The sequence below is a fragment of the Micropterus dolomieu genome, linkage group LG10 (genome assembly GCF_021292245.1).
Source record: "Micropterus dolomieu isolate WLL.071019.BEF.003 ecotype Adirondacks linkage group LG10, ASM2129224v1, whole genome shotgun sequence".
NCBI lineage: Eukaryota > Metazoa > Chordata > Actinopteri > Centrarchiformes > Centrarchidae > Micropterus > Micropterus dolomieu.
In genome coordinates, this window is record NC_060159.1 from 5,601,870 (window position 1) to 5,623,722 (window position 21,853).

Sequence of the window (21,853 nt, forward strand, 5' to 3'; positions counted from 1 at the left end):
TGGGCAGCTGCGCACTGAGTTCTTGTTTGCACTCGAAAACCATTGGGGAAAATATAGGGAACTTCAAAGGGCACTAGGAGGAAACAATGCACCTTAGACTAAAGTATTTTTATATTAGTAGTTTTTCTCGTAATTGTAAGCCTGTCTTCTGTAGTCTTGTTCTATAAAGGGGCCTGTACACATCTGTAAAAAAAAAAAAAAGTATACATAAAAATAAATAAGGACAAAGGGATAACTTTACATCTGAGGTTAGATGTGAAAATGCAAAATAGCCTTGATTAGTCATAACAAATTCAAACGCTTATGAAAGAAAATCCATATTCCTAAATGTGAATGAAATGACACTCTTAATGTCACATTTTTAAAGATTATGTTGTAAACTAGCCTATTTGCAAGAGCATTACATGCGTTGAAAAGTTGGTGCACAGTATGGGCACAGTAAGAATGAATGGGGGGTCTGCCCCCCCCCCCCCCACACACACACACACAAAAAATTGAGCATTAAATACAATTTTCTGCATTCTGGAGAAATTTTCTGCTCCAATGTATGGTGAAAATGTCTGTCTAAAGAGAAATATATAATTCAGGTGGCAGGTGATAATAAAAAAAGATTCAGATTCTGTAGTAGCTGACTACTGATACATTATTGTGGAAAAAAAGGGCAACATACTGAATGATAATGTAAAGTAGATGCTCAAATGTGTATGAAAGGATTAATGTCAGAAGATAAAAACAAATAAATCACAAGAAATATTCTTGTCATTCGACTCCTCCATAACCACAGTTATGGTAGTAATGCACTTGACAAGATGTTTGCCGCCTACAATAAATGAATAGCAGAGAGGACAGGGTGGAGGGAGATGGAAGAAAAGAAGAACAGCTTGGTGAGGTGGGAACTGGCAAAACCAAATGACTCTGAAAAAACAGAAGCCATTCATGAGGTAGTAGTCTCCCTCTGCTGTTCAAAATGCATTAGATGACAGACTAGCTGGGTCAATGCAAAAATACTTCCCTTCCCCTTTCACTGCCTGCTCGATTCTTTGGCTTAAACAACTGATGCCTCAGATTGTGTCTGAACTATTACAATGTTATAGAGATCACCATCTTGGACAGTAGTAGTTTTACAGAAGTTACAAATATTACAATGTGAGTGTGTTAAAAAGGGTTGTCTAATGCATAAAGAAGAAAACAAATAAGTAAGCGTGATACAAAAAGAACACTACAACCTCCATAAAGCATTTGTACAGTACATGTGATTATACAGCATATACAAACACATGTAACGGCAGCTACAGGTGCACATTTCCAGGATTTAAAAGAAAAGGTTTTAGGAGTAGATCATTTTGACTTGGCTGAGTAGGAAAAGCACAGGTGTAACTAATAACATTAATTAATGGTGGCTCAAGTCCAGCTGTGACTGCATGCATAATACCAAAGTCTTAAAACTGGCACACCCGATTTGCATGCATCATAATTATTTATCTTACGAGGTACACCTGTGTTTGAAAAGACAAAGGTGTGCTTTATATTAACATTATGAAAACATGTATTTGACTGTCTTTGACGTTAGGAAAAGCTGGGCGGTATTTAGCAGCACATTGCAGTCGTCTATCTGCTTCGTCTCAACCTGCGAACTGATGAAACTCATGTTTATCATAAAGTACATTTACTGCTCAGTTGCAGCAACATAGAGCTGCTTATATGTTATACCAAGACCAAGACAAAACCAATTACATTCGGTTATAAAAACAATAATTTTGACACCGACAGAACAACCATAAGAATTTAGCATTCAACTAATCTACAGCAAAGAAACAGAGTATCTTTTCCTTGTGGAGGAATCCAAATGTTCCAAATTGCAGAAAAGTCCAATTAATTAGACGTCTTAATAGGTGAAATTTATTTGCAGTATTCCTACTTTCTGTTTCACAAAACTTTAATTCATTTAACAAGAGTACAAAGTTTCGAGTCCACTTTGGTACAGATGGTCTGTACAGTGTTGTGAATCCTTGTGAAAAAGATAGTACCTACTTTTTGGACTCAGGACTTGGACAACAAAGATGTGTGTGTGTGTGTGTGTGTGTGTGTGTTTAACATACTCAATACTCTTACCATCTCAAACTGTTTTAACTCATGGCGTTTGCAAGGTAGTTCTATTAAAACCAAATTAGGCACAATATATAAAGAAAATTCCACACAACTATTGTTTCACTGAACTTACAGACACGCATGCATGTTTTATATATTTCTAGGCTTATAATGAATATAACTTTGCAGCCATATCGACACTGACTGATATGGATTCAACTGTTAAGATCCATAAAAGATAGCTTTAATAAGTAGCTCGGATCAGTCCACACAGACCAAACAACACACACTGTCAAGTATAAAACATCTATTTTTTTCTCCTAGAATCAATTTTGGACAATAGTTGTCACATGGGGGCAGTATGAGTACCAGACTGTAAATTGCACAGACTCTGCAAAGCAGCATCTACACCTCATTTACAAACCTGTGGTGCTCCATTCTAACTGAAAGCTCTATCGTACCTCATATAGCCCACTGTAAATATGGCATCATAAGCACCTTATACGAGCATTACTAGTCCATTATGCATAATTCATGATGGTTAGGTCACAGACAACTGCTTTTACCGCATTAAAATTCATCATATTCTATTGTGCAAATACAAATGTTTCAAAATGCATCAGACTGCTTAACACCTCCACTGTGGCAGATTATCTGTCTTCTTCAAAAGCACACTGACTTTTGTTAAAGGAGAGCAGACCACTTTTTTGTTTTTTTTTGCTTTGCCCTGTGAAACCTGTGGATAAAACTATGCATTAAATAATTACCATCCACAGGATTTTACGTGACTCTAAACGTGTTCTTCTTCCTATTAGCTCTGACCATTAGTTTCAAAATAAGCATTAATCTAAGCCATTTAAAAAAAAACAATTAAACTCATAACAGCAACTTAACAAATAAAACAACAAAATGCCCAACATAGTGTCACCATACTTGCTTTTCTTGAGTGTACAGAGAATGATATGAGCAGAATTACTACAGCAACTCTGCAGAGGCAAAGCAGGTGCGGGCTGAAATGAAGCAGAAACAGCACAGCAAAAAATATTAATGGTTGCCTTAAATGGGCTGTTTTTCAGTCGAAATGTCTAATTGATGCGCATGCTAAGTTAGCCACCTGGATCCATTTCCCCTCCAGAATTAAGCCTCTTTTAATTTCTCCTTATTGCTGACCTTCTTCCTCCTGAACCAGCTGAGTAAACAGCTCAGCCCTCTGCACATCTGAAACTTCCCAAGCACTAAAAATATGTAAATAGGTCTGTATGTTTGCATGGTTTGAAACTTAATCTTAGCCTTGTTATGACAAGTTATAAGTTATAAAACTTAGGTGTGACTGCTTTGGGAGATGATGCTACATATATGATTGCTTTACACCTAAAAGATTATTAATATCCAAGGCCGGATTAATCCTCTAAAACAGAGGTCTTCAAAGTGGGAGGCGGACCTCCCCAGGGGGGCTTCAAATACTTTCAGGGGAGGCTCAGTAAACAGAAGTGAAAAAAATTACATTAGTTATTACATTAGTTATTATGCCCGATGTCAGCTTGGGGTTGGCTCCAGCCCCCTGCGATTGACAATGGATGGATGGATGGATGGATTACATTAGTTATAATATACATATACAGTAGTTTTGGGGAAATGTACTGTCATTCCCACTATCCCAGAGGCAGAAATTAATAAATGCCATAGGACAGACTTTTCTTTATATATTATAGTCTGAAGCTATGTCAAACAGCAATATTAGGTTATCTTGGATTGCTCGAGTGTCTATGGGATCAAATAACATACTCATGATTCTACTGGTATCCAGGAATTTAGGGGGTGCTTTTTTCTCAGCTATGTTTGAGGGGAGGCACATAGTCTCAGACTTTGAAAACCCCTGCTCTAAATTGATCTGGTGAGGGTCTGGTTGCCTGTTTTGCACTGTTGGCAATCCAACATTTTTAATATCCATTATTTATTATTTTTTCCTTAGTTTCGTATATTAACAATCCATCCATATGTGTGGATTGTATAATTAATGTCATTGTGACTATTGTAGCTGGTTAGTTACATCTTGGAGAGTGTGGGTCATCATGGTATTCTTATAGTGTGTTTTCATATTCTCCTAATCCATCTCATTGGGCTGAATAGGCTACTGCACCACCAACTTAATTAGTAACCTTTTCCACTTTATTTCAAGAATAAATTGCCTTTACCTTCTTTTAGAATACAACAACTACCGTAAAACTTACAATTAAAAGACCAGTCCCAATTAGACATGCTAATAATTGGTGTGGTGTAGACAGATAAATGCAGGTCTCAATTAGAAGCCTGGTCTAATTTTAATATTTTTAATATTTTAATATTTTTTAATATTTTTTTAATATTTTTCTTTGGTTGTATTAAACCTCTGTGGACATGCTACATATGGTACTATGGTTAGATTCTGCACAATTTAATCATTCAGTTAATTTTACAGAAACGATGTGCACCAGTGTGTTCTTTAGGTTGGCCTATGTGCTGTCTGTTGAGGCTAGACCAAATGAATGATTTGTGATTGATATGTTATCCGATAGCCAGATTTTTATACAAGTAATATTTATACTAGTCGAAATAAATAAATCGATGATAGCCATTTTGCGCAAAAGGAATTAAAGGCCTCTCGTGTCCCATAGTTCAGTGATTGCAACTTACAGAAGTTTATTTCAAAACAATGACATGTTAGTGACATTTCGGAACAGATTTGCAATTGCAATGCAGTTACACGTGTAATCTGTTACTTATGCCTGGCAGCCAGCGGCATTCCAGGTGGTTCAAGCGGCCCTTGGGGCAGGCACCGTTCTCTCGGCGCGCCCCGGCAGCAGCAGGAGGTTGGAGGGGAGCAGCCGCTGTGGTCACATTAAAAACTGCATCGCCTTTTCGTGACAACTGTAGATCAGTGAGCCATCAGCTCCCCACTCGCTCTTGTTTCAGGGACTTGTAGTCTTTAGTGTAAAGAACGCCGCCGCGTGGTAGAGGTCACTGTGAGAGTAAAACTACAGTTCCCTCAGAGCTACTCGAAGGTGTTAGTTGTCAATATGGCTGTTGTCAGACAGACAAAGCAGAGAGGCAAATAATTCGCCTCTGATTAGAAATCCTTGGAAAGGGGACGGACAGGACACTGTAGTCAAATTGCTGTATTGTTCGACTGCAGTAAAAGGCACAGCGGGTCTTTGCTCAAGGTGTAAAGTTAAATGGTTAAGCGGACGATTTGAACCGAGGTAAGTCCTGTACTTAGCTATCTGCAACACTGAAAGTGATGTTATTAATATCAAACGTTCGCTAGCCCGCGACAGCAGCTAACGTCAGCTAGAATCAGCGTTGGTATTGCTAGCATGTTATGCTAATCATTCACAACCCCGGTTCTACCAAAATAGCCCACGTCAAGTTGTTAGCCGTCCTCTGTGATGCCTAAGGACTGTTGTCGGTATAAATTCAGTTTCAGCGGCACTGGAAACGATAGGTATCATACTGGGTTAGGACGTGTGCAAGCTGGCTAATTTTAACACTAAAGTGGGCATTGTCCGGCTGCCACAGAAACATTTGCTAACGTTAGCTTTTGGGCAAAGGGCGTGAAAGCTGGCATCACCGGTGGCTTGCCTGCATCGCTGAAACGAGCGACAGACTTGTGCCCTCACTGCAGGCCCCCATAGTCAGCAAAACAAAAACACATGGAGGAAATAGAGATACCACGAACTACGGCCAATTTTAGGACCGGGACAATTTAGAGAACTGCGCTGCCAGAGAAACGAGTTTGGTTTACACTGGGGGTATATGATGCATGCAGCCTGTATTTGGGTAAGAAAGCTTCTGTTTTTCTTGGATGATGAAAATACCCGGCTTGGTTTATCGGCTGGCGTTATCTCTGAAGCAGATCTTTTTGTATTCTTTTGTGAGCTGCTTGTTTGCACTGTTATCACGTGATAATTAAATAATAATTATGGTCACAATGAAGTTTGCTCACCCATCAAAGACAGGACCACTTCAGTTGCTCTGGTCTTGTACTTTAGATAGTAGAAGTCAAACACTTTTTCCCTCTCTGTCTCCCTCTGGTTTATACACCTGTCCAGTCGGTCTTATGTGACCTACAGTAAACCAGTGCAGTGATTTATGTTAGGTGGACTTTTCTGCTGCCTTGCAGGGGCTAACTAGTTCAACCAACTTGAGCCAAAGTGGAAAAAGTAAACTCTGTAAACACTTGACCAGGATGGATAATGATTTCAAATTCTCTGTTTTGCTTGCAACACACAATGAGCCGCTGTAGAAGAGCACACAGGGGGTAGTGGTTAGTGCATCCACTCACATGTTCCAAACAGAGGGATTCTAGTTACAGTAACCAGTCCGACAATTGTTTTATGCTCCCTGGGATGTGACCAGTATCTGCAGTGTAACTGGACTTGATAATGATTGACAGCTTTAGTCGCTTTCATTTCCAGGTTCTTAATGACCAACTCAACTAACTAATGAATAACTCAGGAGACTAGTTAATGTTCAGCAGTGCTACAAAGCTCCCCTGAACTAATGCATTTCAGTGCCCACCCATAGTGACTATCACCTGTATGTTGTTCTCCTCCTTTTTAAAGCTTGTTGTTACAGACCTCTAAAGGCTTACATCAACCACGGTCATATTACTTGCCTTCACGATAACTTAAAAACACTGCACACACTTTCTCGTCCTTTTCGTTTTTGCTGTCCTCTGCACGGCTTAGAGTAACACAGATGTAGAAAAATGCCAGTGACCCCTTTTTAAACCGTTTATCAGATCGACATAGGTCGGGCTGGCACAGAAGATGGAAAATCTGCCGCAGTCTGATTCCAGTTGCATTGATTTTGAGCGGAGCAAATTGCTTATGAAAAACATACAGTGTGGGTGGTGTGCAGAGCCGGGGATATATATTGTAGCTCTTAAAGAATGGCAGTCAGAATGTTAAGATAGCATCAGCTGTCAAGGTGACTCTGGCACTCTGCGTGTGTTGCCTGCTGGTTCCCAAAAATAGCAGATTTTTATGCCCTGCCCCTCCCTCCCCTTTTTCTTTCACACTTCTGTCTCTCGCTCTTGTCTTCCTTTTCTTATTTGCTGCCTCTTTAGTCTCTTCCTGCAGTTTTTTTTCTCCTTTCCCACCCCTCTCTTTCTACTTTATCCCTCTAATTCTCCTCCACTACCTTTCTCTCCCCATTTGCAACTGCGTTCCTTTTCACTCTTTCCTACTTAATCCTCTCATTTCGTCTTTGCCTTCACTATCCCTTCATCTGTCTCATTTCTGCCTGACTTTCCTCCTTGCTCCTCCTTTTCCCGTTTCCCTCTGAGATCTTGGAACATCCACTTACTTGCTTTTCCTAACTTCCCCCTGCATTTCCTGTTTCCTTTCCCCCTCCTCTCCTTTCTCTGTCTCACAACCTGTCTGTCTTGTCTCTCATCCAGCAGCAGGATGTCTGAGTTCAGTGAGGAGCCTCGCTTCACTATTGAGCAGATAGATCTGCTGCAGCGGCTGCGTCGCACCGGCATGACCAAGCAGGAGATCCTGCACGCGCTTGAAACACTGGACCGGCTGGACCGGGAGCACGGGGACAAGTTCGGCCGCCGCACCTCTTCCTCCTCCTCCTCCTCCTCCTCCTACGGAGTAGGCGGGGCAAACAACAACTCTGCCTCTAATACTACTACATCATTCATCAATAACAACACTGCCTCGGCAACCACCACCTCTTCCGTGTCATGCAATGGCAACAACGGCGCCATCACCAGCGGTGAGGGCAGCGCCGCCGATCACTCTGCGACTGCCGCTTCTTCCACGACCTCCAAAATCTCCACCGCCACGCAGACACAGTTCGGCAACGGAGGGGGACTCTCACCGTCTCCTAGTAACAGCTATGACACCTCCCCACCTCCTGGGCCTCCACCGCCTTCCGCCATCTTGCCCTCGCCGGTCTCCCTTGTGGCTCTGTCACAGAACGGCCGGGATAGCCTAGCTGCCACACCCAACGGAAAGCTGTCTCCTCCAAGATACCCAGTGAACAGTGCGGCTGCAGCACGAGCGTTTGGGTTCGAAGCTACAGAAGAGGACCTGGATATTGACGATAAGGTGGAGGAGCTGATGAGGTCAGTAGTAACGAGGTGAAGTGAGCTGCTCTAGAACTTTATTTGGGAAGCTTTGCACTTATAGCCATTTGTGCAACTTTTAGTTTGGTGCTTGTAGACATGGACACTATATTAACATTAAGTAGGCTATGATGATGAAAGACTGGCTCCCCTGAGATTGTGGATCTTATTATAAAGACATAGCTCAAATGTGTTGACTCTTGCTGGTTTAAAAGGCTTCATTTATTCACTTCATTCAAGTGTGAACCTACCGTAGTGAACTGTACTTGCTATGTTAACTGAACTGTGTGACTGAATGAGAGAACGAATTTCCATCATCTCGACAGTACTAATGATCCCTTCATAAAATGTTATTTTGTATAAAGCACACAAGAAAGCCATTAAAGGGGCTTCTAAAAGCAGCCTCAGAGGTTAGTATCCATCTTTTCTGACTGCAGTTCATCCTTGGCATTGGAAACAGAAATTAAGAAAACATTTCTCACCACAAAGTCCATTTAGTAGCTCTGCTGGAGGTTTTGATAAAGAAATGTCTCCAGTGTTTTTAGCTCCTTAACACAGCGAGTTCATGGTTGGTTAACCTGGTAGTGTAAATGGATTGTGTTCCTGACTGTTTGAAAATAGTTTTGCCATCTCAGTATAACTTCCTTTTTTATTGCATTCATTTTCATTAGTGGTCAGTTCTGTAGATATGCTTTTTATCCAGTCCTGTAATTATGCTAGGTGATATAATGAATTGAACTGATTGTTGGCGTATTCCATGTCATCATTATGTGTTTCGCTGCACTGATTCCACTAATGCAGATGAACTTTGGAGAGCCTTATAGTCACTTCTGTGAGAGAGCTTACCTTTAAGGTGCAGTTCTACTTTGCCTTGAGGTGTTGTTGTGTTGGTTAAATTGTAGATAAAATAAAACCTGGCTTGCTCTTAGCTTGTTGGCATGTCCTACATTATCTGGCAGTGTTGTTCATTTCTGATTTTTTTTCTTGTGGCACTTCCAGTAAAGCAAAGGTTTGCACAGACAATATCTTTGCTAGATATCAAAAGCCAGTTGGAGGTGACCAATCACATTTCTTCGGTTTTCCCAGTAGGCTGTGTAGCCCTGATGTGCAGTTATATCTTCGAGGAGATGAGGCTACAGCGAGGCCCTCTAGATAACTACCAAGCTGGCCTTTTACACATGCAATAGGCACCACAACACCTTGACACTAGGGGGTATAATGTGCAACTGTTAACAGTTAATCTGCCCATCACAGTTAAAATGCAATAGACATTTTCACACTTCTTCTTACGTCAAACCAAGAAGACAAACCCCAGATAATCAAATCACTCTCACATAAAGAAAATAAAATAAAATAAAAGCAGCACATCCTCACGATGGAAAAGCTGGACCCAGTAAGTGTTTGGCACTTGTGCTTTAAAAAATGGCTTGGTGAATTGGTGCAAGTATGGATTACCTTTCTTTTGATTGACTAATCGATGAATCAGCTAATCATTTGCGCTCTACGTGGCGCATAATTAACTACTGAATAGTACTTGTTGTGCAGACAAAAAGCAAGATAAATGACAACTAAAACTGCGTCGTCTAGCAGAGTGAGAAGAAACGGAAAAGGCGAAGTGTTGGTGCAGACATTTTCTTTTCAAGAGTGTTGGCTTGGCTTCCAAATTGTTTTATTTATTTATTTATTTATTTTTTTTTTTAAGCACAGCGGGACCACATAACAGCTGTGATTAGTACATTTGTGTGGTACAGTGTGTACCACACAAAGATGTATATTCTGTGATGGAGTGTTAAAATAACAGACACTGGCATAAAGGTGTTATTGTTGTGATTATTCCTGCAGTCAGCAAAGACTTTATTGCATAAAAAAGTATTCAGTGGCAGTCGTATCGAAAGCCTTCAGGGTTCAAGATGACAAACCTTTACAAACGTGCACCTCTGGAAACATTACATGAAATCACGTACAGTAACGTCAAGTAACATTAGGTGTGAAATCACATGCTCTGTAGTTACTAAGGCTCATTCATGAGAGAGTTTCAGTGTTCATAATCTGTCACAGTCCACATGGTAGACGGCTCTTCTCATCTTTGAAGCACACATCGGCCCTCTCCCCCTGCCGCCCTAGATGTCAGAATAAGAACAGACGTTTGGAGCTCAGGCTCTGTCCTCAGCGCTGTACTGGCTGTCCCGTTGCTCTTTTACACTGCCTCTGCATTATAGAACACATCCTGTTCGACAACCCAAGAAGTTAAGAAGCGTTCAAAAGCCCTCGTCTGCCTGTAGGACTCTCCAGCATCTTGCTCAGCATGGTGGCGGCGGCGGGGGGGGAGCGTGTGACACGAGGTTTCCGCTTGTCAACAATCCCACGGAGCGCTTCTGATTTTTCTCTCTTTTAAAGTGCACATTTACGTACCTGCAGGGGTTCGGCCTTTGAGTTGGCATCAAACACAACCGCCCGCCCTCCTGCCACCACCATCACCCCCCTCCCCTCCTCAGTCTTGTACAGCAGCTTGTGCTACATTGATTCACTGGTGTCGATACAAGCAGCGTTTTCGAGCTCTAATTTTAGCTGCGCCGCAAGAGGCTGGTGTGGAGGATATTGATGCTGGATGTCAAGAGTCGTGACGCATTTTCATCTCAGGAATATGCTAACAGAGCACTCAGGACCTAGATGCGTTCTCCATTTTGACTGTCTGGGATACTGACTGGTTCAAAGGATGTTTGAGCACCAGTGCTGTTAAAGTTGGGTGGGGGTAGGCGCCCCCTAGAAGTGCCATCCAGTAAAGAAAGCAGAAAAACAAACGAACTATGCACTGTTGGCGTGGATGAACGCACCAACCAGTTTACACATTTGACAGGTTTTCACAAACTGTACCAGGATGAGGAATTTTAAGGCATAAGCTTGTGGCTGGGTGTGTATGTATGTGTATGTTGTGTATGTGGAGGGGACTGGGCTCGAAGCCAGAAAGCAGGGTGGGTACACTGTGTGACTGCACATGTTCACTCACCGCCCTCCATTCCTGCAAGTATGTGCATGTTTTATTTCCCCCCCCTCTGAGGACTGAGATAGTGGGAACATGTCTGCCAGATGCATTCAGAAAACGTAGATGACTTGATTGCGGCTCACTTCATGCCTTTGGGCATAAATAAAAGAACAATGCATCGATAATGGTGTCAAAATGCACCTCAGATTAAAATGGAGCCTTGGGTTTGTAGTTTTCCCATGAGCCGGTAGAGTACAAAAACACAGATTTGATTATCTGGCATGTGAATCAGTTATTGTTCACATCACCAAACCAATGGTCTGAGTCTGAGGGGTACAGCATCAACAATGCTGGGTAAATGATGATACTGCAGCTTGCACCACAATTGAACATGTAAATCCATGTTGGTTACTAAACACCTTATTAAATGTATGAAGAATTCAGTGGTTCTTCAGATTTAGCTGCTGACAGTGTATTAGGCAGCACTGCTGTGTTCTTACTTGTGCTGTGTGTGTGTTTGCAGGAGGGACAGCAGCATGGTGAAAGAGGAGATCAAAGCGTTCCTGGGGAACAGGAGGATCTCTCAGGCAGTGGTGGCACAAGTTACCGGTTAGTAGCAATTCTGACACTCTGAAACTGTGTTGTTGATTTTAAGGTGTTTTTTTCGGTTGCAAACATGCTGTCATTTTGTCCATCGTGCACATTTAGTTGTTGTTAAATGTGCGTTGCTCCAGTTGAAATTTAATTTTACATGTTGAAGCAATGCAAAGAAGGTTTTAATACAGAACAGTGAGAAATTTAAATTTGCATAATATGTGCAGATAAGGTTTGGACTTAAACAGCTCCCCTGCTTTTTTTCATTGTGTTACTGCTGACTTATTCGGGAAACCTAATTTTCTGCGGTTTAATTTACATTAGAATGCTTCTCTGAAGGTTTATCTATGTTCACTTTAAATCTCAGTTTAACACATGGACATGCTAGCAGACATCATAACTAGTTTGGAAGTCCAGTATGCAACTTGCACAAGAGTGATGTGGAAACCTGAACCTTCCAGTGCACATACAGTGAGAATTGACTTTTAGGCCTACAGCTGAAGTCAGACATTTACATACACCTTAGCCAAATACATTTAAACTCAGTTTTTCACATTTCTAGTAATCCTAGGGAACATTCCCTCTCTTCAGGCCTGTTAGGATCACTACTTTAATTTAAGAATGTGAAATATTAGGATAATAGTAGTGAGAATGATTTCTTTCAGCTTTTATTTCTTTCACCACATTCCCAGTGGCTCAGATGTTTACATACGCAGATTTAGTATTTGGTAGCATTGCCTTGAAATAGTTAACTTGGGTCAAATGTTTTGGGTAGCCTTCCACAAACTTCTCACAATAACTTGCTGGAATTTTGGCCTATTCTCCTGACAGAACTGGAGTCAGGTTTGTAGGACTTCTTGCTCGCACACGCTTTTTCAGTTCAGAAAAAAAATTTCAATTGGATTGAGTTCAGGGCTTTGCGATGGCTACTCCAATACCTCGATTTTGTTATCCCTAATTTTGCCACAACTTTGGAAGTATGCTTGGAGTCATTGTCCTCCAGAACCATTTGCGACCAAGTTTTAACTTCCTGGCTTATGTCTTATGATGCATCCTTATGATGCGATCTCTTTTGTGAAGTGCACCAGTCCCTTATGCAACATAGCACCCCCACAACGTGCTTCATGGTCAGGATGGTGTTCTTTGGTTTACAAGCTACACCTTTTTACCTCCAAACATAACGATTGTCATTACGGAGAGTTAAATTTTAGTCTCCATGAACATTTGCAAACTGTCTGGCTTTTTAAAATACATATGCAATTGCAATATGAGAGAGATATAGTGGAAAGACAGCTGCATGTTTATACTTTATACTTGCATACTGTTGTTTGTACAGATGAACGCGGTCCCTTCAGTCGTTTGGAAATTGCTCCTAAGGATGAACCAGACTTGTGGACAATTTTATTTCTGAGGTTGTGGCTGATTTCTTTTGATTTTCTCATAATGTCAAACAGTGAGACACTGAGTTTGAAGGTAGACCTTAAATACATTACATGTGACTTAAATGATAATTAGCATCTAATTCCATGACATGCGCAATCAGTGCTTAGTTTATGGACGTGTGATATAGTGAATTGTAGGTGAAATAATCTGTCAGTAAACAGTTGTTGGAAAAATGACATTAGACAAAGTACATATCCTAACAGTCATGCTGACAGACTTTGTTCTCATATAATATGTGGAACGGTTAAATAAGGTGTTTAATAAGTATATTTAAACCTCTTTAGCTATTTGTCTCCAGTAGTGAAAAAGTTATATCAGACACAGATTAGAGTAATTTCAAAGGGGAACTTTGAATAAATATTCGGCACTCATCAATTGTCAACGCCATAGACGTTCCTCGCTGACAACAGCTATTTAAAAGTGCTGTAAAACTTTATTTCAGTTATTTAGTAGCTCAAACTGTTTGATAATGTTTTTTAAAACAAAAACAGGTGCTGTAAAATCAGGACAGAAATATTGGTCCAACGGTGTGGCCACAGCTTGTGCGATCGTAGTGGACATAAATTCAGAGCTAAGCGGAGAGGAAACACTTTACCCCTCCAGTAGTCCCTTCTGTCTCTCTTGAAGTCTTCCAAGGGTTGTCTACAAACTGTACCCGGGGCTTGATGCAAAACGCTGTTGTAATTCGATGTCTGGCTGCTTTCCAGGCATCAGCCAGAGCAGGATCTCCCATTGGCTGCTGCAGCACGGCTCCGACCTGAGTGAGCAGAAGAAGAGGGCCTTCTACCGCTGGTACACGTTAGAGAAAACCACACCAGGTACATCTGAGTCTTGCACTCCTGACTCTTGTGTGTGTTGGTCAAGTTTGTGTGTATAGCAGATTGAAGGGCTATGGGTAATAATGGGAGGGATCCCGAATTTCTAACTCTGAGAATGGACTGACGATGCAAGCGTGGTCATTGTAGTCATTACGGTCATAATTGAAGCTAGTTTAATTTAGTCGCTCAGAACACTAGCAGTTTTTAACTTGGATGTAAAGTTAGGAGAAGAGTTGTCACAGTAGGTGTGAACTCCAAAGAAGGAAGCTTAGTAGGAAAACACTCTGCAGCAGTTTGTCATCAGAAAGTAGTTTTAGCCTGAGTCTTTTCACAAAAATGTATATTATTTTTCATCATTGTTTGTTTGGTCAACAAAACCTAAAAACAGTTTTACTTTTATTTCTGTAATGCAACAACTAAATGACTCTACTGAGTAAATCCAGTTATCATTTCCAAACTCGGGCTGTTTGAACAGAACCACTCACTACCTTCGTTCCTGCTCACCTAGCATTAGCATTGCCACTGCTACCTGTTCTCGCCACTGCAGAGCAACAAATCACAAAATTACTGTTCACTGTCTAGGTTAAGCTTACAGGATAATTTTGGTATTTTTAAACCTGGGCCCTATTTTCACATATTTGGTGTTGAAGTGAGTTGTAGGTACAAAAGGTTTTGGAATCCATGCAGTAGATGGCTCCAGCCGGCAATGGCTGTAACATATTCCTTTGGGGCAATTGCGCCTGTCAAAATTATTATGTCAAAAAAAAGTGCTTCTATTGGCCTACAACAGGCTCAGAATGTTATACCTGTTTCAGAAAGCAGGCTCTGAGCTTATCACTGAGCTCTGAGTTGATTGAGCCTGAGGTGGGAAACTCTGAGTTTTCGGTTCCAGCTGATCAGAATAAGTTTAATCAACTCTGAGTATGTTGAGCCTGATGGAAGCGCGTGTGTGAGGGGGATGAAAAAAAGCCATCATCAATGGAGCTCTGATACTACGATTCACCATGGCAACGGGTAAATAAAGGGCAGAGCCTCCATTTTAATCGGATGTTGCTAGAAATATGAATGTGTGCCAATGCGGACCATGATAGGCTCTAAAACACAGGAGCGGAGGAAGGATCGATATGTCAACATTAGTACTTTTTATACAGCGTTGCTCATTCATCATTTACCAAACTGGACTTTCCTTCATGAATGATAAAGTGCTGGAATTCTCCTACAGCCCATTACATTCATTCTAAATAGGAAGGCTATATTTAATAAGCTGTAACCTGACAGGACTAAATGCCGGTGGCAATCGGCTACCTGATTATGAAAATAGGTATAGATCAAATATAAGACACAGTTTACTCATGAACCTGTGATTGTAAAGTCACAGTCACACCCAGCAGGTTAGCCTGTTCATTTATTTTTTCAGCAGTGGAAAATGTGTCTATGGGTTCAAACTGACTAAAGTTTTAGACGTCTATTTTACATTCAAAAAATCTTGATAATTTCGTATTTTATTAATGCTGTCAAAACACATTCAGAATATATGCCGCTAATAATGAAAACCTCACTTAAAACTACATTTAAGCCTGTTTGCTTCAGCTGCACCACAGTCATCCTCACCCGAAATATTCAGATTATGACAGATTGATCATAAAAGCGGTCATGTTCAAGATCATGTTTGGATGAAAAACTAATAGCCTATCCAACCGCGATTTTAGTTTTTAAAGATGTAAATGCGTTCAGATATGCGCTTTTGATATCGACAGTATGAATGAGGAAATGGAACGGTGTGTCAGACAACTGCCTCAGGCTCCGCAGGAGGGGAGGAGTCAAAGATAAACTGACGGTTTTCCAAATTATGAATCCTGTTAGGTTCACAGGATAAGTTGCCGGAGTTACTGATCTGGGGATTATCTGATCTCTGAAACAGAAAACAGAGTTTCCCTCATTTCAGGCTTAACGTACTCAGAATTTTCACTAATCCCACTTTCTGAAACGGGGCCCAGGTGTCTTACAACATCATGGAAAGGATCCGTATTAGGAACAGATTGTTTTTAACAAGAAACAGAAGTCTCGCTCAAGAACAATTCTCGCTCTGAAATCTTGTGTGAGGCGAGTTGTTGACGGTGGAAACCTGAGTCAGAATTGGAGAGAGGAGTTTGTTGTTTTGGAGTAACTTAAGGCAGTTCCTCTATGCACACAACAAACTATTGGTATATGAAGTTTTGAACTGTTGATTGGATAAAAGAAGCAACCTGAAGATGTCACTTAGAGCTCTGGGAAATTGGATGAGCGTTTCTCAAATTTGTTTGACATTTTATAGACCAAATTATTAAAAACTTAATTGTGTAAATTATCGTCAGATTGATCAGTAATGAAAAATATTGTAAGTAGCAACCCTACCTACTAGCCATAAAATTCAGTAATATAAAGCCATACATATAGCCATCTAGTGTCAAGTCCAAGTTCAGTCTCAAGTAATTCAAGACGAGTCAAAGAGTCTGTCCCAATAATCACATTTGCAGTACTTAGTAGTCATGTGCCTCCTTGTGCAACGTGTTTTCGACAATTATAAAGTCACTAACCTGAGTTATAGAAGAAGGTAGGCCTACTGTACATAAGAGACATAATTTAAAGGACCTGAGCTGTCCTACCTCTACTCTCTTCTGCCATGTAAGAGACACCGAAGTCCTCAAGTGTGGGGGGAAAAAGTCAAGTCTTGAATCTCTAAGAAAAAGTCCCACCTCTCTCTCTAACCCACTACTTAGCTAATGTTAGTTACATTACTTGCCACGTTGTTGTTCACTAAGTCTACGTCTCTGAAACCTTATTATGCACTAGTCTTGCTTACTGATGAAATCTGATCACATGCAGAGGCAAAGGTTAACCTTAGTTTTGATCAAGTAGTTTTAATGTTGGTTTTGCTGCTGTGAAGAAAGACGCATAGTGAAAACATGAGCGTGTTATCTAACGCAACCTCAAATCCACACGTCCCTTTAAATGGTTAAGAGCAAGAACAACAGGCCTCATGCTGGCTCTGGATATGTATACGTGTGCTAGAGCTGGATCAACCTATAGCCAGGCAGCAGACATCCCACGCCTTGTCCTCTGCGGCATGTTCCTCGGTGGAGCCTTGCCAACACAGACAGCAGCGGAAACTGCTCTATGCTATTTATGGCCAGACTGTTAGCCTGGCCCAGCTCAGCTCAGCCCAGCCCAGCCCCGCGCACACTCCTCCATAACTGCTGCAGAGAAAACCGATGCCCCATTCAAGCCTTTCTGATAGATAACCTGGACTGTTGCAGGGCAAGCCAGTTAGTCCTTGTTCACAATGTCTGTGTCAGATAAGGTTATGATACTGCAGGTGAGCTTTAATGTGGCTGGTTTTATGAGTTTGACTGCAAATTTAATGTTGGTTTTCTGTTCTGCTGTGGTCATGATTTGAGATGAGGCAGCACAGTCAGTCGAGTGAGATTTACAAAAGGCAACATATATTTTTGCATGACTTTCCATGAACAGATGGGCCTTCTGGCTGTTGTTTGCTTTGCTCAGTTAACCTGTCAAAACAGCCCCTACACACATTATTACTCCATTTCTATGTTGTTGTTTTTTTACTTTTAACTGGCACAGTTTGTGGCTTGACTCTTCCTGACCGATGTACCGTCTTCAGTTGTAGCTAACCAGTGCTTGTGCTACCTGCCCCAGGTGCCACTCTAAACATGCGGCCAGCTCCGTTACCTGTGGAGGAGATGGAGTGGAGGCAAACCCCTCCCCCCATCACCACTGCACCCGGAACCTTCCGGCTGCGTCGAGGAAGTCGCTTCACTTGGAGAAAAGAGTGCCTGGCTGTGATGGAGAGGTGAGGGCAGGGGGGGATTAAAGATGAGATATAGGAGTTTGTTTCATAACTTATCCTTTATTTCCACATGGAGTTGTGGAAACATTGCAACCTGTCCAAGAAAACGGCTGGACAATGAGCCAGTGACTCTTGTCATATAGTCTCACTATTGACTTGGTTTTACATTGTTGACATTGTCCTTGTGTAGAGAAATTAATTTAATCAGTGCTCCTCTGCTATTTATAGCTACTTCAACGACAACCAGTACCCAGATGAGGCCAAACGGGAGGAGATTGCAAATGCCTGCAATGCAGTTATTCAGAAACCAGGTAAAGCGCATAAACCAGGAATGTGTGTATTGTGATGTTAACATTTTGTTACACCTTAATTTGCTGGTGACAAGTATTTATGTATATTATGCAAAGGTTTTGAATGTTACCATTGAAATATCCCCATCTATACAACCTATGTAAGCTGCCAGCCATGCATTTTTAACATCCATATACATTTGATGTGTTACGTAAGTTTTACCGAGCTGATTTATTGATTAGTTGATCAGCAGTAAATTAATCTGCAACAAAAATAAAAAAATTCCCTTGTTGCAGCCTCTCAAATGTGAATATTTGCAGCTATTCTTTTGTGACCAAGGCATTTTGGGTGTAATGTTTCTTGGATTTGATCTGAATGTTAGAGACCGAACATCTGTGTGGCAGTTGTTGTGTCATTCGCTCCTTTATGCAATGGAATCGAGTTAGTTCCTTTCAACAGATATTTAACCACTATCAGTTCTGAAACAATCGTGCTTGTAAAAGCACAAGTAAGGGTGGAATTCACAGGATCAGATGTATTGGAAAAAAAAAAAAAACTGGGCCAAAAATTAAATACGAACATTAGACTGGAAAAAATCATAAAAAGTCATAATCATTGTGACCGTGGAAGAGATCTGGGTGAGAATGTGGGTAATGTAGAAGATGCAGTGATCAGATTGTCATGTGATTTGTTTCAGGGAAGAAGCTGTCTGATCTGGAGAGGGTTACCTCCCTGAAAGTTTACAACTGGTTCGCCAACCGTCGCAAAGAGATCAAGAGACGGGCTAACATTGGTAATATGGCTTTGGGGAGGGAACACAAATGTCCATTAAGAGTTTTGATTGCAGTGAACTACACAGTTAATTATATCCCCTTGTGTTAACATGACCATTTCACATTTAATAACAACAATTCTAAAAAAAATCCTTCTGGCCTGAATGGCTCATCATTAATTCATTTCATCACTATAATTAGGTTAATCAGTCACTTGATGTTTGTAATGACCTCTGGCAAAGTATCCCCATAACTGCTGTGAGATGAAAAGATTCCTCTTGCTGCTTGCATTAACCTACTGTAGCTGCCCTTTAGATTTGTAAAATAGAACCTAGCCAAAACAGCAGTGTTTCCAATCCTTGTTCAATGTGCCCCAAAAAGCCCTGTCAGATGACCCCTAATCATTTTTCATGTGTGGTCATTTGGATGTTTGAACCATTTATCCACACACACTTTTTCACCATTTATCTTCTAAACTAACTATATATCCATAACTTTTTGTAACTACTTAATATGTGTAGCTATCAAAACTATGTATCCATTACGTTTAGCTATCTCTTTCAACCATGTCTCCATGTATCCATTACTTTCAGCTTTCTCTCTAAATCACATACCATTTAGCTAACTATTTTGACCACGTATCCATGACTTTTAGCTAACTATTTTGACCACGTATCCATGACTTTTAGCTAACTATTTTGACCACGTATCCATGACTTTTAGCTAACTATTTTGACCACGTATCCATGACTTTTAGCTAACTATTTTGACCACGTATCCATGACTTTTAGCTAACTATTTTGACCACGTATCCATGACCACGTATCCATGACTTTTAGCTAACTATTTTGACCACGTATCCATGACTTTTAGCTAACTATTTTGACCACCTATCCATGACTTTTAGCTAACTATTTTGACCACCTATCCATGCCTTTTAGCTAACTATTTTGACCACCTATCCATGACTTTTAGCTAACTATTTTGACCACCTATCCATGACTTTTAGCTAACTATTTTGACCACGTATCCATGACTTTTTGCTAACTATTTACACTTTGGGGTTCGCTTGTTAACTAGTTTTCATGCATTTTCAATTTCAACATGTTGTATTCAGGTGTTACAGCTGAATCAGTATGTCAACATACACACAGTGGCCACTTTATTAGGTACACTTGTACAGTCTAACGCAATCCAGTATAACTGTTCTGCCAACAAGTTTACTTTTGTGAAACGTAATTTTTTTTGACACTGTCATAGAGGTCATAATTAATTGTGTTGTTGTAGTGGCCTGTATATTCAGCTCTGTAATTGGGAAGGAGTAAAAAATGGAAACTCCTCTCAACATATTGTAGTCCAGTCCTCTATAGACCTCAGTAAGAAACATAATTGAACTGACACATTTCTGACAAAGTCACCAAAATTGAACATCACAAACTTAGTAAAGGTATAATTTATGGCATAGCTGTTATATTTATTTTAAATATTAAACAAATCTTAATCTTTGTATTTTATTTATTTTTCAAAGTAGTTCAGCTTGGGAATAACTTCTATGTATGTAATGAGGGGTATTATCATTGATCCTTCATAAATCTAATAATCCATCCTCTTCCTCCAAGAAGCCACAATCCTGGAGAGCCATGGCATAGACGTCCAGAGTCCAGGGGGACACTCCAACAGCGACGACATCGATGGGAACGACTTCTCAGAGCAGGTACAGAGGATCCCAACAGACACATAAAACCAGATTTATGTTTTAGACTTTACTGTAAACGAATGGTCTGATCAAAGAGATAGAGGTCACTTGTCCTTGTGTTACAGTGTCATCATTTTGTATTGTACTGTGTCGGATTTTTATTTATTCATTTAAATTCTTTTATTATTGTGGATCAGCCCCTTGCCAACCATTCACATCCATCCGCTGGTGAAAGGCACACTGTTCTTGGACAGCTCTCAGTATTTCAGCCGTTGATCAGATGTAATCACGCAATTTACATATCTTTCATTCCAACTAAACAACACATTTGTTGACTTAGTACGAATTACTTTCCCTCTCTTTTGTTGTGTTAATAATTGAAATCAGCAGCTTGTCGTGGTCGTTTGGAGATGAACCATGTGGCTAATCTTTATAAACAGATGTCTGCTTAAGAGTGCAGAATCTGTTGGCAAAGGACAAGAGTTTGGTGTTGGGATCGTTCTGGATTCCATTTGTAGTCAGGGTAGTATTGACCAGTCAGATTAAGTCCGCTATTGACTGCAAAACATGCAAACCCTTTCGTCAAGTCAAAGCTGCTGAAAGTGATACAAGCCAGTTAAAGTTAATCATTCCAGCTAATGAGTAATGAACACATGGTGCATTTAATCGGGGGGTGCTAGCTAAATGGCTAATTTTATTTCCTCCAGGCATGTGACCTGCCCTATTTTGACAAGAGACCTCTCAGCCGACCTTTTGGCCTTTACCGACTGGAGCCCACCTCGCCAACACAGGTACAGCCACACACAGAAACATGCCAATAACTTAACCACAACACGGCATATACATTTTTAGCGAAATGGAATCTGGTTGTTGATTTTCTCTTTTGCCATCATGCCAATCTATTCTGATCAGCGTTTCATCAATTATGTTGTTGCATATCTTCATATCTTTGGTTGCATGGAGCACTGATCTCCAGTACAGTCCAAAAAGAGGCCAAGTAGAGGTTCCTTCACCACAATTATACTCTGATTGCACGTCTTTAATTAGATGTCAGTATAAAGTAATCAGGCTGCATATCACTTATAAATTGATTTGATGCTTGATGTCATTGCTCATCCATTTTTTTGGTTGCTCCTGTGACCTCAGCTTGAATAATGTGTTTAACATCCACAATAATCAGCACTCCCTTGTAGGATCAACATCAT

At 40.7% G+C, this 21,853-nt stretch overlaps 1 protein-coding gene across 4 annotated transcripts in view; it reads left to right on the top strand.

Moving 5' to 3' along the window:
• Window positions 1–4,939: 4,939 nt before the first annotated feature.
• Window positions 4,940–21,853, top strand: part of hmbox1b (homeobox containing 1 b) — a 23,597-nt gene continuing 6,683 nt past the window's right edge. The window contains exons 1-9 of one of the 4 annotated variants that reach the window (XM_046060428.1): window positions 4,940–5,327; window positions 7,532–8,203; window positions 11,710–11,795; window positions 13,931–14,041; window positions 17,738–17,891; window positions 18,117–18,199; window positions 18,877–18,972; window positions 20,572–20,666; window positions 21,356–21,439. In XM_046060428.1, the coding sequence (XP_045916384.1) occupies window positions 7,536–8,203; window positions 11,710–11,795; window positions 13,931–14,041; window positions 17,738–17,891; window positions 18,117–18,199; window positions 18,877–18,972; window positions 20,572–20,666; window positions 21,356–21,439 (1,377 nt within the window). In that variant the 5' untranslated portion in view covers window positions 4,940–5,327; window positions 7,532–7,535. Of the gene's footprint in view, window positions 5,328–5,524; window positions 5,905–7,528; window positions 8,204–11,709; window positions 11,796–13,930; window positions 14,042–17,737; window positions 17,892–18,116; window positions 18,200–18,876; window positions 18,973–20,571; window positions 20,667–21,355; window positions 21,440–21,853 lie in introns of those variants that run through there. The other 3 variants (XM_046060427.1, XM_046060424.1, XM_046060426.1) reach the window with 3 other exon arrangements.